Below are 17,438 nucleotides of genomic sequence, written 5' to 3'. Positions count from 1 at the left end.
GCTAACTCGCGCTAACTCGCGCTAACTCGCGCTAACTCGCGCTAACTCGCGATAACTCGCGCTACCTCGCGCTAACTCGCGCTAACTCGCGCTACCTCGCGCTAACGCGCGCTAACTCGCGATAACTCGCGCTAACTCGCGATAACTCGCGCTAACTCGCGCTAACTCGCGCTAACTCGCGATAACTCGCGCTACCTCGCGCTAACTCGCGCTAACTCGCGATAACTCGCGCTAACTCGCGCTAACTCGCGCTACCTCGCGCTACCTCGCGCTAACGCGCGCTAACTCGCGCTAACTCGCGCTAACTCGCGCTAACTCGCGCTAACTTGCGCTAACTCGCACTAACTCGCGCTAACTCGCACTAACTCGCGATTCGGCGTTCGACGCGAATTTGTGTTCGTGCCATACTTTCAGATTCTCATTCTCACATCACGCTGCTGCTGTTTTTGTTTGCTTGGATTTCCGTTTTTCTCCATCGCTGTACTTTTATTTTGTATTTGTCTTGCTGCTGTCGTTTCGGTGACGACGCAGGTCACTCGTGCAAATGACAACATCCTGGTCTCTTCAGTGCTGGTGTTGGTGGTGATTGTGGTGATTGTGATGGTTGTGATGGTTGTGATGGTGATGGTTGTGATGGTGGTGATGGCGGTTGTAATAGTGGTGGTGATGATTGTGATGATAGTCATCTTGGTGGAAATTATAATGGCGATGGTGACTGTGTTGGTTGCGACGCTGTATTTGGCGGTGGTGTGGCTGTCATGGTGGTGGTTGTCGTGGCGATTAACGGTGACCGCTACTCCCCTAACACCACCGGTGCTCTCTCTCCATCCCTGCCCGTCTCTCCCGCGCGTGCCCAGCTGGGCTCGTGCGTGCGCGCCGTGGCGCTCTGCCGATTCCAGGCGGTGCAGCCCAACCACCTGGCGTTCTGCACGGGAGACGTCATCTCGGTGCGCGAGCGCCAGGACCTGTGGTGGCTGGGCGAGGTGGCAGGCCGCTCGGGGTGGTTCCCCAAGTCGTACGTGCGCGTCACGGACGGGGACGCGGCCGCCGTGCCGCCACCGCTCCCGCCGCCGCTCCCGCTCCTCGCCAACGGAGCCCGGTGGGTGTGAAGGCGGTGCGACTGCACCGCGGGGACGGTGGAGGGTGGGGGCGGGGTGGTCGGTGCCACGGTGTGTAGAGACTCGCGTAGAGACCCGTAGCTCTTACATAGAGATGCACAGAGTTATACGTAGGCCGTAGACTCGCATACAGACCCATAGAGGCCATAGACTCGGAGAGACCCATACACTTGCAAAGAGAACCATAGAATTGAACTGTAGACTCACGTAGAGATCCGTAGCTCTTACATAGAGATGCACAGAGTTATACGTAGGCCGTAGACTCGCATACAGACCCATAGAGGCCATAGACTCAAGAGAGACCCATACACTTGCAAAGATAAACCATAGACTTGAACTGTAGACTCACGTAGAGACCCGTAGCTCTTACATAGAGATGCAGAGTTATACGTAGGCCGTAGACTCGCATACAGACCCATAGAGGCCATAGACTCGGAGAGGCCCATACACTTGCAAAGAGAACCATAGACTTGAACTGTAGACTCGCATAGAGATCCGTAGACTTACATATAGACCCACAGATCCACCAGTTGCATAGTATGTCTGGATGTCTTTTTAGCTATGGGAGGAAACTGTGCAGGGGGAGAACGCACGAACGCCACGCAACAAGGCACCCAAGTTGGGGATTGAACCCAGGCCCTTCTCGCTGTGAGGCAGAGCCATTAGCACTGCGCCAACTGCTGCCCCATGTCGTGTTGGGATTCGAGTTTATTTGTGTGCGTGTGTGTTTTCACATCTGCCAGTCATCTAAGCCAGTCAACCCATGGCACCTGGGTCCCGTGACCTCCTGCCATCGGACGTTCGATACTTCACGTGGCCTTAAAGTGCACCTAGCCTGGCACAAGCGCCGTGGTGACGTTACCGCCACTGTTGTTGTTTCACATCCCTCTGTAAATCCACTGCGAGATGAACTTGCATAGTTACGCTTCGGTCATCGTTAGAGCCGGGGGGAATTTTTGGCAAAGATAATTCCTCACCAAAGATGAAGAAGTACGCAAGGAAGCATGGAAGGAGGTGTGCGTGCTTGGACGGCCGGTGGGTCGAGACTGGCGACGGAACAGCAGGCAGAGGAAGGAAATGCAGCGCTCCGAGAGGCGACGTCCGCCGCGGAGATGGAGCAACTAAATCGTCGCGCGCGCGCACGCCGACAGCGACGTGGATTTGCTGCTTCGCGACGCCGTGGGAGCTGGGAGATGGATGTGGGTTGGCGGCCACTGGACCCGGAGAGGTGGCGACGGCTTGCTTTGGGAAACCGTCTTCGTTGTCGTCGAGCAGTGGAAAGCCTGTGGCCCCCGCCCGCACCGCCCCGCTAACATCGCTAACATCGCCGCGTTGTGTCCCCCCCCTCCCCAGGAGCCAGAGGGGGACGTGCGCGGCGAGCGAGGAGGAGGTCCGGCGGGAGGGCAGAGAGGCTGCAGTGCCGTCAGGTGACCACCACCACCACAACCACCACCACCACAACCACCACAACCACAACAACCACCACCACCACCACAACCACCACCACCACAACCACCGCCACCACCACCACAACCACCACTACAACCACCACCACCACCACGACAACCACCACCACCACGACAACCACCACAACCACCACCACCAAAACCACCACCACCACAACCACCACCACTAGCACCCAGGCACTCCATAACAAACCAACCACTTGACCCGTCCGATTAGCGCGCTGCGCTTCGAACCCGGCCAATTACTCGCTCACGACCACTAACAGTGGTGAGCATTTAACCTGTCCTAGGCCTCCCCGTGGTCGACTCGGCCTTAAACGGGAACCTGGTGCGGCGTGTCAACATCAACTCTGCGAGACGGTTTCTGTGGCCAATTTGATGATTCTTTAAAGATTTTGTGAGGTCAGTTAATAAGATGTTAACTACCTCGCCTGGTATGCAGGAGGTCATGGGTTCCACCCCGACTTTGACGCCTGCTGTATATTTGGAGTTTGCGTGTCTCTCTCCCAGTGTGGATTTTTCTGAGGGTTTTTCCCTCCACATTTAGAATCAACATCACGCGTTTCAAGTATTTGGCTGCTATAAATTCCCACACAAGCCACGTCGTTGAGCTATGTAGCTCAGTCGGCCTTACCTGACAAGATAAAAATCGATTAGTTTAATACTTTGGCAAAGTCTTTGTCACAAGACTCCCCCACCACCCAACGCAGCCAAACAGCCGAGCTGAGTGACAACCCTCACAACAAGGGTGAGTCATTCAACATTCAGCCGACTATAGTAATAGGTTTTTACCCTTTCAACTGGTACAAAACTGACACCTTTATACAAGGGATCATTTGCAATAACCACAACACAAGCAGTCAAAATGCAAACAAAACGAAACAACTCTGATAATGATAAGCACTGTCCTTAAAGTTGATTGGTCCACACCCGAGACAGCTTTTCTTAGAGCCTAGTCTCCATTGGTGTTGGACCAGATGACGCCAAAATGCGTACAACTTAAAAACAGCGCACTATCAGAGTATTGAGAGCTCGGGGTAAGCATTAACACTATGAGACCTCCTTTACCAGTGGAAAAATATAGTAATAGGTTTTTATTACTATATTGGCGTCATCTGGTCCAACACCAATGGAGACTAGGCTCTAAGAAAAGTTGTCTCGGGTGTGGACCAATCAACTTCAAGGACAATGCATATCATTATCATTATCAGAGTTGCTTCTTTTTGTTTGCATTTTGACTGCTTGTGTTGTGGTTATTGCAAACATGATCCCTTGTATAAAGGTGTCAGTTTTGTACCAGTTGAAAGGGTAAAAACCTATTACTATATTTTGCCACTGGTAAAGGAGATGTCTCATGGTGTTAATTCAGCCGATTGTTGTTGACGACATGGACCGGGCTTGGGTTGTGGCGAGGAGGGCGACGACGGCCGATGGATCGCAGCGAATCCCCGGGGAGGGAATCGAATCTGTGGTGGAGGCTGAATCGGTTTTGGTACCCCCCCCCCCCCCCCCCCCCCCCCCCGAGTAAATCGAGATTTTTTTAATCCTTTATATTAAGTTTGCTTGCTTAGGACCGTGCAAATCTTTCGGTCGTTTTTTAACCCACTTCCCGTGATCCAATCGAGCTGACATTTTCCACACAGACTCGTTGTGCGTGACAATTAATGTTCGTGACAATTTTTTTTCCTAAATTTTACACTTTATAGGACAAAAATATTATATTTAATTACCAATTGCTTAATGGTGCAATGCAATCATCTGACCCATAGGTGGCAGCCATCTCAAGCCAGAGGACGAGAGGACTCTTGCCGCCACGCATATAAAGGATTTATAGTGAAAAACTTTGTTTTTACGGGTTATACTTATTTTGTCTCAATTTGTCCAGATTCGTGGAACCATTCCAAGTCGCGGCCGTACACGAGCATCCTGAGGAGAGGTAACGGCCGCCTCAACCTGTGCCCCCCCCGCCCCGGCCGCTGGCCTCCCCCGATTTTGATGTCACCTCCCGGATTCCGCCATGACTCTGTGTGTGTGTCGCGGAGAATTGGCGGCGGCCCTGGCACTTCCGCGGCGCTGTGAGGCAGCGCCGCCGGGACCACACGGCCCCACGGAACCACGTTCAACGTGGACAGATTCCAGCCCCGAGATCTAAAAGTCTCAAGTTGCATCGTCGTGTGGAGAACATCGGGTGGGAACGTACTGCCCCCCCACCCACTGTGTGGACCAGAGGTCAATTGAAGGCATCCCAGCGGTAGTTCCGTGATGTCCGCTTCCGTGGGCCGTTGTCTAATGACAGGAGTTCAGAACGGGTGCTCCATCTCATTACGCCACGCCGGTGTTGGCACAATCGGGATGAGATTGTCGAAAACATTAAATGTGCCGTTGAGCGTTTTGTTTTGGGCTCGGCTGATGACGATTTTGTGTTTCAGTCTCCAAGCCAAAGGCCCCTGCTCCTCCAGTCCACAGACATGAGAGTACGTCCACACGCGCACACATGTGTACACACGTCCACGCGCACACACGTACACACACGTCCACACATGCACACGCGCACACGTCCACGCGCACACACGCAAAGACAAAAGTCTACCGTGTAGCCTTAGCAAGTGCTGTGAGCGAGCACCTTAGAAGGTCGGCACTACGCACGAGGGGGCTGGCAGCCAGCACCACGCCCAACCGCCTTTGTCTCCCCAGTGGTGATGTTTACACACCGCACCAGGTACTCATTCGAGGCTGAGTCGACCTAGGGGAGGCCAAGGACCGGTTCAGATACTCGTCACTGGTGATGGCCGTGAGCGGGAATTGAATTACTCAATTGGGGATCACACACACGAAGCAAACGGCAACATCGCCCACGACTGCAAAAACTTGGCAGGACACTCCTAAAAAAGTCTTCAGACTCAGTGAGGCCTTCCTTTTTGATCTACACCGTTGCCTCTGCTGGCTTCTGTGTCTCTCTGCAGAGTGCGCCGCGCTGTTTGACTACACGAGCAAAGAGGCCGGCGATTTGTCCTTCCTGAAGGGCGACATCATCACGCTGGTCAGTAAGAACGACAGGGATTGGTGGACGGGGACACTCAGCGGCAAGACGGGTCTCTTCCCGAGCAATCACGTGGAGGTGCTGACCACCAAGGTGGGTGTGTGTAGCAGAGGTGGGACAAAGTCATTGTTATGCAAGTCCAAGTCGAGTCTGAAGTCATCAAATTCATGACTCGAGTCTGACTCGAGTCCAAGTCACATGACTCGAGTCCACACCTCTGGTGTGTAGGGTGGTGGCGTGGGGGCAGCGTGTTTGGGGGGGAAACGATTCTCTCGACTCTCTGGTCCATACCCGGTCAAAACAAACACAACTCCATGGGGCAGTGGGGGGGGGCTACTCCCCTTCATTCTTCTGTCCCCTTCGCGTGGTTCTGCCGCGCCGGAATGGATGTTTGCGTTTGTTTTTTGTTTGTTCTAGATTTGAAGCTTTCGTGACTGCAAGGATTCATATTCTTAGGTTTTTTCGGTAAAGTCACGTAGGTAAAAAATTTAAATTAATAAAAATAAAATAAAAATCACGACGTTTCGGAGGCAACACAAGCTTTAATTTTACATTTTTGTATGCCGTTGTTGGAACCCCTCGGTGTGGTATGCCAGACCCAATGTGCTGCTGTAAAAATGATCATAAAAAATATGCTCAACTCAAATCGTCATCACACCCTGGGCCCATCGTCGCTCACGCTGCCTCGTCCCCCTTTCCCTTCAGGCCGGCGAACCGTCGGCACCGTCGTCGGCACCGTCGTCGGCACCGGCGTCGGCACCGGCGTCTGCACCGGCGTGCCCCATCGGCAGCGCCGGTCGCGGCGCGGACACCACCGCGTCGCGGCCCGGGGGCCCGTCGGGCCGCAGCGTCGTGGCCCTCTACGACTACTGCGCGCAGAACTCGGACGAGCTCTCGTTCGTGCGCGGCCAGAGCATCGGCGTGACGCGGCAGGCCCACCCCGACTGGTGGGAGGGCGAGGCCGGCGGCTTGCACGGCCTCTTCCCCTCCAACTACGTCAGGGAGCTCCTCCCGCCCGAGTCGTCGCTCTGAGTCGCGATCGTCGCGGCCGCGCGCGGAGCCGTGTTTCGCACGCCCTGGAACCTGCGATCCGAGGGGACGCGGGGTTCCATTTCATCTGCCGGTCGGGCAGTTGTGAAGGAATGGCGTGAGTTTCTTAACCGGGGTGCGTCCTGCCCCCAACCACCCCGACCTTTGCCGATCCGGCAGTACGAATACCCGCACGGTAAAATTGGATCGGCAGGGTCTAGTGTGGGGCCGGATAAAATGTGGGCAAGCCCGCCTCCCCCTCCGACACGCCCCGGTCAACGTGGGAATCGATCAAATTGTACCCACGTGAGAGTTGCCTCCCGCACGACGGGCCTTCCCATCGGCCATCGACGCGCGCGGTCGCAGGGCGGCGCCCTTCTTACGCTTTCCTTCGGCGCCTCGCGAGGACTCGCGGCTTAGCGCACGGACGTCCGACCGGCCGTGTGCGTCTCTTGTCTGCCGCTCTCTCATTTATCTCTCTGCGGCCGAGTGGGCTGAAGCTCGGCGGGCCTCTCCCAAGGGCTGTCGTGCGCCGCTCTCAGTCATTGCGGCGTCTGCCACGAGTCTCAGGGGTGCACCGTGCGCCCCCCACCACCCTGCACGGGGGCAGGGTGACAGGTCATCTGGGTGACAGGGGTCACCTGGCTGACAGGGGTCACCTGGCTGACAGGGGTCACCTGGCTGACAGGGGTCACCCAGGTGACCCGCCGTAGGAGGTGTGGTGTTAAACGAAACCTACAGCCTTGCTTCGCTCCACTGCTGGAACCGGGTTACCCCGACTCCGTGGGGGTTATTTGGTCATCTTGGTTTGGCGACGGTTGGGGAAGCGTGGATATGGGAGCGTATAAGTACAGAACAAGAAAGGCTTTTTCTGCACTGCCCTGTTTGCCCACCACGTGGCCCAGCCCATAGTGGCTACGGTGCACGGTGGGTGCGGGTACGTGACCGTCTCAGGCTTTGAGGTCTGTTAAGGTCGGGCCCATTCCAGGTGACCTGCAAAAGGGGGAGAAACGCGTGCGTTGCAATGACTTTAATTTGCGTGCGTGTGTCGGGCAGTCTCAATGTTGTGACAGAAGGAACCAGGTACCTCCGATGGATGGTCAGTGGTGAGCTCTGTAATGACCTGTGATGTATGTTCACATCGCTGTTCTTATATATATATGTGTGTTATTTGTTAAACTCTTTGCATTCCTCGAGTTGGGAAATGCTGGTGAAATCAAAACAGAAATGTGGGGTAAGGGGTAGGTGGTAGATGAATGTGGGGAGTTGATGGGGGGGTGGGAGGCAGCTGAAACCGGCGCGGTGTGACCGGCAGTGAATAACACAAGAGACGCAGTAAAGCCGATTCAAAATATTTGCAGCGGGAATGAAATACTCGCACTAATGTAAAAACTAAAGTTATTGAACGTTAAATATTAATATAATAAACCTTTCCATCAAAAGCTTGTGCCCACAATTTATTTATCACTTTCGTTGCGTGTAAAAAAAAAAAGACAAGAAACATGTCTGGTGATCATGATTCACTCCACCAAATCCACCCTTGCAGAGACTGTGGGGGTGGGGGGGGAGCACAAGGTGGTGTGGTGGGGGTCCTCCAACCCATAGAGCGAGGGCCCCCCCCCCCCACAGAAACCCCGCAGGCTGCCTGGACACGGGGAGAACACGAGACTCGGCCCAGCAAAGGACTGTGGGTTCACGACGCTGCTGCTGCTGCTACTGCTGCTTGGACTGGGCTGTGTGAGAGACGGCTCCTTGCAAGAACTGCCGGAGACTAGCACTTGCCCCAGCAGCCAGCGAAGGCTACACAGGGGACCTTTGCCCGTGGCTTGGGAGAGTCCATCTCATCTCGCGACCAGCAGCAGGGATCGAGGAAGGCTTGGAACGGAGCGACTCCGTCAACGGGACGGACAGAGCCGCGTGGCGTTTTTGCGGTTGTGCCGGTGCTTCGTGTTGTTCGGCACGATGTCCGACGTTTCGCTCCGTGTGCTGGGGAGCTTTTCAGGAACGGATGATGAATGTGGTGCAGACCCAACATCGTTCCACGTGTGATGCGTGCTATGCAGAACAAGTGCCATAGGTTAATCCTGACGTCACATCCGACACGTCTCAAAGGCCCATACACCTCTCGCACGCCTCATAACGTCTCTCAAGAGTCCAGTAAGTCATGACGGCTCTGTCCATCACGTCACTCAAGTTCACAGTCCCATCGAGTCTCAGACGTGCAGCACGTCTCTCAAATGTTTTACCAGCACAGAAGTACATTACGTCCATCAAGAGTCCAGCATGCCATCAAGTCTCTCCCTGTTCGTCACATCTCTCAGCGTTCATCACAGCATTCAAACTGGTAGGAACCCACTGGTTCCACCAGCCCACAGGGGATTATTGTGTCCGTCCGTCGTGCAGGGAGGGGCTGGGTGGGGAGGGACGGGCTGGGTGGGGAGGGAGGGGCTGGGTGGGGAGGGTGGGGCTGGGTGGGGAGGAGCTGGTCACCCCGTGGTGCCCTTATAAAACTCAACATTTAACCTACTCACGCCGGCTTGTGCCCACCCTCAGTCGGACATATTTGTGGAATACACCACGCCGCCGTTGACCCTGGCCATTGACCGAGCAACCCAACGTTCCTACCAGCTCCCTCCGCAGGAATGTGTTAACATCTCTCCCTGTTCGTGACGCCTCTCAACAATCCAGCACGTCCCTGGCGTCACCAAGCGGCAGCGTCCCCCTCAAGCAAGCGCGGCGGCCTCGTCCCCTGCTCCCTCGGTACGCTCCGGCGCGCGGGGCAGCGCTGCGGGCACGGCGCAGGAGAAGTGGAGCACGTCGCTGGCGCGCAGCAGGGCGCTCTCCTGCACGCCCAGCGGGGTGCCGAGCGCCGACACGAGGAGGCTCAGCAGCTCGAGGTCGCAGGCGCGCAGCACCGCGGGGAGCCGCTCCGGGCGCGAGAAGAGGCGGAACCGCGCGGGCCCCCCGCACGCGGCGCCCAGCCCCAGCAGGAACCTCTCGCGCAGCTGGGCGCGGGCCGCCTGCTCCCGGCACACTAACGAGGAGTGAGCCGCTGAGGAGGAGGAGCAGGAGGTGCCCGTCTCGTGCGAAGAAGCGACGCGGTGCAGGGCGCGGAAGCGCGCGGAGTTCGGGTCGAAGCCTTTGCCGCCGTTGGGGCCGAGGGGCAACCTCAAGACGGGGACCGGGGTCGCCATGGGGACCGGGGTCCTCCCTGGTGGTAGCACGGAAGGGGGGGGGGGGGAGATTTCGCGTTGTGATCCAGGCGAGTGCAGCGGTCAAGTGCTGCGGCCCCTGGCTACCCGAGTTCGATTCCCTGCTCACGCCCACCAAGGCCAGCGACGATTGTCTGAACACAGCAGAGGTTCGCAAAACGGGTTTTGATTCCTTACCCGTACCCGGCCGCACCAGGGTCGCAAACATGTACCCGTACCCGGCCGGGTAGGGTACGAGTATCGGGTATCCGATTGCGACCTCTGGGATGAAGCCATATTGCAGGCGCGGGTGGGTTGATTCTAGGAACTTGAATTATGAGAAGAGACAAGACGTTGGGAAATGAGTGACAGTTACTCACCAGTGACTCACGGCCTACCCGTACCCGGCCGCACCAGGGTCGCAAACGGGTAGCCGGGTATCGGGTAGGGTATCGGGTACCCGGTTGCGACCTCTGGAACAGTCCCTGGGACTTCCTCCCCTAGGTCGACTCTGCCTAATTGAGTTGTGCTGGTAGCCCTGGTGCGGTGAACATCGCCACGAGGAAACAAAGTTGGACGGGCGTGGTGCTGGCTACCCACAACCTCGTGCGCTGTAGGACTTAATTGTTAAATCTCGATTTAAAGCTTTCGTGACTGCAGGGATTCATCTTCTTGGTTCTTTCGGTAAAGTCACGTAGAATGGAAATAATAAAATAATACAAATTAAACATAATAAAATAATTCTCACGTTTCGGCCACAACGCAAGCAGCCGTCAGGTGAAGAACAGCCGAAACGTCGTGAGAATTTTTTATTATGTTTTATTTGTATTATTTTATTATTTCCCTTCTACGTGACTTTACCGAAAGAACCAAGAAGAATTAATAGTTGCTGCTTGCTGGCAGCACTTGCTCCAGCAGTCTCACACACGGGGGGGGGTGGGGGGGATCTTTGTCTTTCGTTATCATTGTTGTTTTTGGACGAGTTTGCCGGGGAAGGCGAGTTTTTCCTCATCCCATCAGCCCCGCGGCAGCATTCCTTCTGGGGCAGTGCACAATATTATACTGGTAGGAACCTCCTGGTACACCAGCCCACAGGGGATTATTGTGTCTGTCGTGCAGGGAGGGGCTGGGTGGGGAGGGTGGGGAGGGGCTGGGTGGGGAGGGTGTGGAGGGGCTGGGTGGGGGAGGGTGGGGAGGGCTGGGTAGGGAGGGTGGGGCTGGGTGGGGGGTGGGAGGGTGTGGAGGGGCTGGGTGGGGAGGGGCTGGGTGAGGGGTGGGGCTGGGTGGGGGGTGGGGCGGGGTGGGGCTGGGTGGGGGGTGGGAGGGGTGGGGCTGGGTGGGGTGGGGCTGGGTGGGGAGGGGCTGGTCACCCCGTGGTGCCCTTATAAAACTCAACGTTTAACCTACTCACGCCGGGCATATTTGCGGAATACACCACGCCGCCGTTGACCCTGCAGGCCATTGACCGAGCAACCCGACGTTCCTACCAGCTCCCTCCGCAGGACAATGTGTTCACCAGCATCGCACATAAACCGGACTGGTTTCGACATTAGTTGTCTTCATCAGCACCATGAACACACAACAAACAGGGGCCCTTCCGTTACTCCACTGCTAGACGCCGTTGCGGGTCGATTGACCATACTTCACCACGCTGGTCAGTGCCGGTTGGCGCGTACAAGTCGCCGTTTAAATTTCGATTTAAAGCTTTCGCGACTGCAGGGATTCGTCTTCTTGGTTCTTTCGGTAAAGTCACGTAGAAGGGAAGTAATACAAATAAAATAATAAAACATAATAACATAATTCTCACGACGTTTCGGCCACAACGCAAGCAGCCGTCCTCAGGTGAAGAGGACGGCTGCTTGCGTTGTGGCCGAAACGTCGTGAGAATTATTTCATTATGTTTAATATTTTTATATTTTATAATTTTTATTTTTACTATTTTATTATGTTTTATTTTTATTATTTTATTATGTTTTATTTTTATTGTTCTATTACTTCCCTTCTACGTGACTTTACCGAAAGAACCAAGAAGAAGTCGCTGTTTGTACCGAAGGCCGAGCCTTGGGCCTAGCCGCTCCGTCAACGACACGCACTGACCAGCGCGGTGAAGTATGGTCAAGCGCCCTGCCTGCCCCCTGCACACTCACCGCTCGCTCGCTGGGACTCGCACTGCCTGCCCCCTGCACACTCACCGCTCGCTCGCTGGGACTCGCCCTGCCTGCCCCCTGCACACTCACCGCTCGCTCGCTGGGACTCGCCCTGCCTGCCCCCTGCACACTCACCACTCGCTCGCTGGGACTCGCACTGCCTGCCCCCTGCACACTCACCGCTCGCTCGCTGGGACTCGCCCTGCCTGCCCCCTGCACACTCACCGCTCGCTCGCTCGCTGGGACTCGCCCTGCCTGCCCCCTGCACACTCACCGCTCGCTCGCTCGCTGGGACTCGCCCTGCCTGCCCCCTGCACACTCACCGCTCGCTCGCTGGGACTCGCACTGCCTGCCCCCTGCACACTCACCGCTCGCTCGCTGGGACTCGCACTGCCTGCCCCCTGCACACTCACCGCTCGCTCGCTGGGACTCGCCCTGCCTGCCCCCTGCACACTCACCGCTCGCTCGCTCGCTGGGACTCGCCCTGCCTGCCCCCTGCACACTCACCACTCGCTCGCTGGGACTCGCACTGCCTGCCCCCTGCACACTCACCGCTCGCTCGCTGGGACTCGCCCTGCCTGCCCCCTGCACACTCACCGCTCGCTCGCTCGCTGGGACTCGCCCTGCCTGCCCCCCGCACACTCCCCGCTCGCTCGCTCGCTGGGACTCGCCCTGCCTGCCCCCTGCACACTCACCGCTCGCTCGCTGGGACTCGCACTGCCTGCCCCCTGCACACTCACCGCTCGCTCGCTGGGACTCGCCCTGCCTGCCCCCTGCACACTCACCGCTCGCTCGCTCGCTGGACTCGCCCTGCCTGCCCCCTGCCACACTCACCACTCGCTCGCTCGCTGGGACTCGCACTGCCTGCCCCCTGCACACTCACCGCTCGCTCGCTCGCTGGGACTCGCCCTGCCTGCCCCCTGCACACTCACCGCTCGCTCGCTCGCTGGGACTCGCACTGCCTGCCCCCTGCACACTCACCGCTCGCTCGCCTGGGACTCGCCACTGCCTGCCCCCTGCACACTCAACGCTCGCCTCGCTGGGACTCGCCCTGCCTGCCCCTGCACACTCACCGCTTCGCTCGCTGGGACTCGCCCTGCCTGCCCCCTGCACACTCACCACTCGCTCGCTGGACTCGCCCCTGCCTGCCCCCTGCACACTCACCACTCGCTCGCTGGGACTCGCCCTGCCTGCCCCCTGCACAACTCACCACTCGCCTCGCTGGAACTCGCCCTGCCCTGCCCCTGCACACTCACCACCTCGATCGCTGGGACTCGCCCTGCCTGCCCCGGCCACAACTCACCGCTCGCTCGCTGGGACTCGCCCTGCCTGCCCCCTGCAAACTCACCACTCGCTCGCTGGGACTCGCCCTGCCTGCCCCCTGCACACTCACCGCTCGCTAGCTGGGACTCGCCCTGCCTGCCCCTGCACACTCACCCACTTCCCCATCGCTCGCTCGGGACTCGCCCTCCTGCCTGACCCCCCTGCACACCTACCAATCGCTCGCTGGGACTCGCCCATGCCTGCCCCTGCACACTCACCACTCGCTCGCTGGGACTCGCCCTGCCTGCCCCCTGCACACTCACCACTCGCTCGCTGGGACTCGCCCTGCCTGCCCCCTGCACACTCACCGCTCGCTCGCTGGGACTCGCCCTGCCTGCCCCCTGCACACTCACCACTCAGCTCGCTGGACTCGCCCTGCTGCCCCCTGCACACTCACCACTCGCTCGCTGGGACTCGCCCTGCCTTGCCCCCTGCACACTCACCACTCCGCTCGCTGGGACTCGCACTGCCCTGCCCCCCTGCACACTCACCACTCGCTCGCTGGGACTCGCCCCTGCCTGCCCCCTGCACACTCACCGCTCGCTCGCTGGGACTCGCCCTGCCTGCCCCCCTGCACACTCACCGCTCGCTCGCTCGCTCGCTCGCGGGACTCGCCCTGCCTGCCCCCCGCACACTCACCACTCGCTCGCTGGGACTCGCACTGCCTGCCCCCTGCACACTCACCGCTCGCTCGCTGGGACTCGCCCTGCCTGCCCCCTGCACACTCACGCGCTCGCTGGGACTCGCCCTGCCTGCCCCCTGCACACTCACCGCTCGCTCGCTGGGACTCGCCCTGCCTGCCCCCTGCACACTCACCACTCGCTCGCTGGGACTCGCACTGCCTGCCCCCTGCACACTCACCACTCGCTCGCTGGGACTCGCACTGCCTGCCCCCTGCACACTCACCGCTCGCTCGCTGGGACTCGCCCTGCCTGCCCCCTGCACACTCACCACTCGCTCGCTGGGACTCGCCCTGCCTGCCCCCTGCACACTCACCGCTCGCTCGCTGGGACTCGCCCTGCCTGCCCCCTGCACACTCACCGCTCGCTCGCTGGGACTCGCCCTGCCTGCCCCCTGCACACTCACCACTCGCTCGCTCGCTGGGACTCGCACTGCCGCGGGAAAGAGGCCCTCGTCCAGCGGGGGATAGAGGAGGCCGGGGGGAGGGGGTCTCCTCGCCGCCTTCCGCCGCGACTCCCGCGTGCTGAGACCCCACGTGGGCGGAGGAGTCATCACGTGGGAGGAGGAGTCATCACGTGGGAGGAGGAGTCATCACGTGGGAGGAGGGGTCACCACGTGGAGGAGGGGTCACACCGTGGGAGGAGGAGTCACCACGTGGAGGGGTTCTGTGGGGAGCGTGGCGCAGGCGGTTAGCGCGCTGCGGTTCGACCCCTGCACACAGAGCAGAGTTCCAATTATCCCTCGCGGCCACTAACATCCCGTTGACGATTACTACCTGGTGCGCTCCTTTTAATTTTACACGTAAGGGCCGTCCCTAAATGACGTCACGCGATTGTTTGACGATTTTTGACCCCCCCCTCGTCACCGGCGTCACAAAGCTCTGCCCCCCCCCCAAAAAAAAAACATGATTCAAATCGCTTTAAACTGTGTCATTGTAGTGCGTATTTAATGTGGCGCTGCACTCTGATGTTGTAGGAGAAACATTTATAAAAAATTAACCCGTAAAAACAAAGTTTTCACTATAAATCCTTTATATGCGTGGCACGGGGCGGCGAGCGTCCTCTCGTCCTCTGGCTGAGATGGCTGCCACCTATGGGTCAGATGATTGTCTGGAAGCATTAAACAATTGGTAATTAAATATTTTTTTTTCCTAAACAGTGTAAAATTTTGGAAAAAAGTTTTCACGAAATGCATTGTCACGCACAACGAGTCTGTGTGCAAAAGTCAGCTCGATTGGATCACGGGAAGTGGGTTAAAAACGACCCGAAAGATTTGCACGGTCCTAAGCAAGCAAGCAAGCGAACTTAATATAAAGGATTTAACAAAGCCTATTTAATTAAGTAGAACGTGTTGTCTATATTTATTTTAAAGTGCGATTTTGATGTGACGTCACATCCTCACCCCCTCCCCTGTCAACTATCGTCACAAATGTCGGACCCCCCCCCCTAGGTGCGTGACGTCATTTATGGACGGCCCCCCACTTTGCGCAAGAGCGCAGAAGCGTGGTCACCACATCTACCACGCCTCCATATAAGGAACGAAACAGGTGGACTTCTACACAAATCTGGCTGTCGTCTGATGAAGCTAGTTGTAATTACTGGCGAAACGTCGTACTCAGATTGTAAATGTTGGGCTTGGCTCTCCAACACACAACCAGTTAGTGCGGTACTAGTATACTACACTATACACTACATTGTACACTATACACTACATTATACACTATACACTACACTAGTGCCTGTACTAGTATACTACATTATACACTATACACACTACACCATACACTACTCTACACTACACTATACACACTACACTATACACTAGGACTATACACTACACTATACACTAGTGCTTGTACTAGTATACTACACTTATACACTATACACTACACCATACACTCTACTATACACTACACTATACACACTACACTATACATCTACACTAGTGCTGTACTAGTGACGAATTGGCACGTTCTGTTGACGTGACAACCCTTACTAGTTGGCTGTGTCGGGTGGTGGCGGGTTTTAACGACACATTTATATATTTACGCGATCTAACAAAAAACCCCTCTACTTTTTAATCATCATGTGACGGCAATTGTTTTATGAACCCCGACGGCTATTTTCTTTATTGCTGTACTTTGTTTCCTGTCGTCATTTTGGTGACCCCCCCCCCCCCGGTCACTCTTGAACCTGACCTTTCCGTGCTCTCTCGACTTCTCACCTCGTTACAATGAAATCCGCTTGGAGCTGGCAACTCATCACGGGAGGGGTGGTCTTTTGTTGCGGCTTATACATGGTGCTTCAAAAAAATATAAACACTAACACATTCCTGCGGAGGGAGCTGGTAGGAACGTTGGGTTGCTCGGTCAATGGCCAGGGTCAACGGCGGCGTGGTGTATTCCGCAAATATGCCCGACTGTGAGGGCGGGCACAAGCCGGCGTGAGTAGGTTAAATGTTGAGTTTTATAAGGATCACCACGGGGTGACCAGCCCCTCCCCACCCAGCCCCACCCCTCTCCACCCAGCCCCTCCCCACCCAGCCTCTCCCCACCCTCCCCTCCCATCCCCTCGCTCCCCACCAGCCCGTCCCTGCACGACGGACACAATAATCCCCTGTGGGCTGGTGTAACCAGGAGGTTCCTACCAGTAATATAGGACACACATAGCATTGTTGTAGCTGCTCGCTCGCTGGTTCAGCAGTTCCACTGATGGATTATATTGTTTCCGCCTGAGGACGACCGCTATTGTGTTGTGATCGAAACGTCGTTATTATTTTATTGTCTACCCTACGTGACTTTACCGAAAGAACCAAAGAGTATGGATTCCAGCTTCAAATCAAGACTAATATAGGACTATTTTTAACGGGAACAGAACGGATAATACTACACTGTAACATGATAACAAATGTCAGGTTAATAGCTTCACAAAGTCAAAATTCATCTTCTTTGTTCTTTCGGTAAAGTCACGTAGAAGGGAATAAAAAAAACATAATATTATTATATTATTACGTGTAATTTTTATTTTTTATTATTTCCCTTCTACGTGACTTTACCGAAAGAACCAAGAAGAATACTAATAGGGGTTTTCCCCCTTTTTTCTGGCAACAAAACTGACACCTTTTGCAAGGAATCATGTTTACATTAACCACAATACTTGCAGTCAAATGCAAAAAAACAACACTCTGGTAATTTATGCATTGTCTTTGAAACTGATTGGTCCACACCAGAGACAGCTTTCTTTGGAGCCTCGTCTCATATGGTGTTCGACCAGATGACTGGCAAAAGAGGTCCCATGATGAATCCCTGCAGTCACGAAAGCTTTAAATCGAAAGTCAAAAATCCTCAATTTGTTCGCCATCGTTGCCAACGCGTGCCTGGAATCTTCTTCCCCAGGTTCTCTCCAGAGCCCGGAAGTGGCACATTTATTGTGGTGTTGTTGCAA

The 17,438-nt window shown here is 56.3% G+C and overlaps 2 protein-coding genes across 2 annotated transcripts in view; one reads left to right on the top strand and one right to left on the bottom strand.

Moving 5' to 3' along the window:
• Positions 1–6,656, top strand: part of LOC133351394 (intersectin-1-like) — a 33,907-nt gene extending 27,251 nt beyond the window's left edge. The window contains exons 12-17 of the mRNA XM_061566557.1: positions 858–1,099; positions 2,472–2,545; positions 4,470–4,520; positions 5,014–5,058; positions 5,548–5,717; positions 6,330–6,656. Coding sequence (XP_061422541.1) covers positions 858–1,099; positions 2,472–2,545; positions 4,470–4,520; positions 5,014–5,058; positions 5,548–5,717; positions 6,330–6,656 — 909 coding nt within the window. The remainder of the gene's footprint in view (positions 1–857; positions 1,100–2,471; positions 2,546–4,469; positions 4,521–5,013; positions 5,059–5,547; positions 5,718–6,329) is intronic.
• Positions 6,657–8,018: 1,362 nt separating this feature from the next.
• Positions 8,019–12,024, bottom strand: LOC133351712 (gem-associated protein 7-like). The gene is made up of 2 exons (XM_061567134.1): positions 11,992–12,024; positions 8,019–9,864 (listed from the first exon to the last, which is right to left on the bottom strand). Exon 2 carries the CDS (start codon positions 9,845–9,847, stop codon positions 9,377–9,379), a length of 471 nt encoding a protein of 156 aa, XP_061423118.1. The 5' UTR covers positions 9,848–9,864; positions 11,992–12,024; the 3' UTR covers positions 8,019–9,376.
• Positions 12,025–17,438: the final 5,414 nt, after the last annotated feature.

This window comes from Lethenteron reissneri, chromosome 5 (genome assembly GCF_015708825.2).
Source record: "Lethenteron reissneri isolate LAM-NWPU_2019-01 chromosome 5, ASM1570882v1, whole genome shotgun sequence".
Lineage (NCBI taxonomy): Eukaryota > Metazoa > Chordata > Hyperoartia > Petromyzontiformes > Petromyzontidae > Lethenteron > Lethenteron reissneri.
Note: the sequence above shows the minus strand (reverse complement) of the source record. Positions and strands in the feature narration are given on the sequence as shown.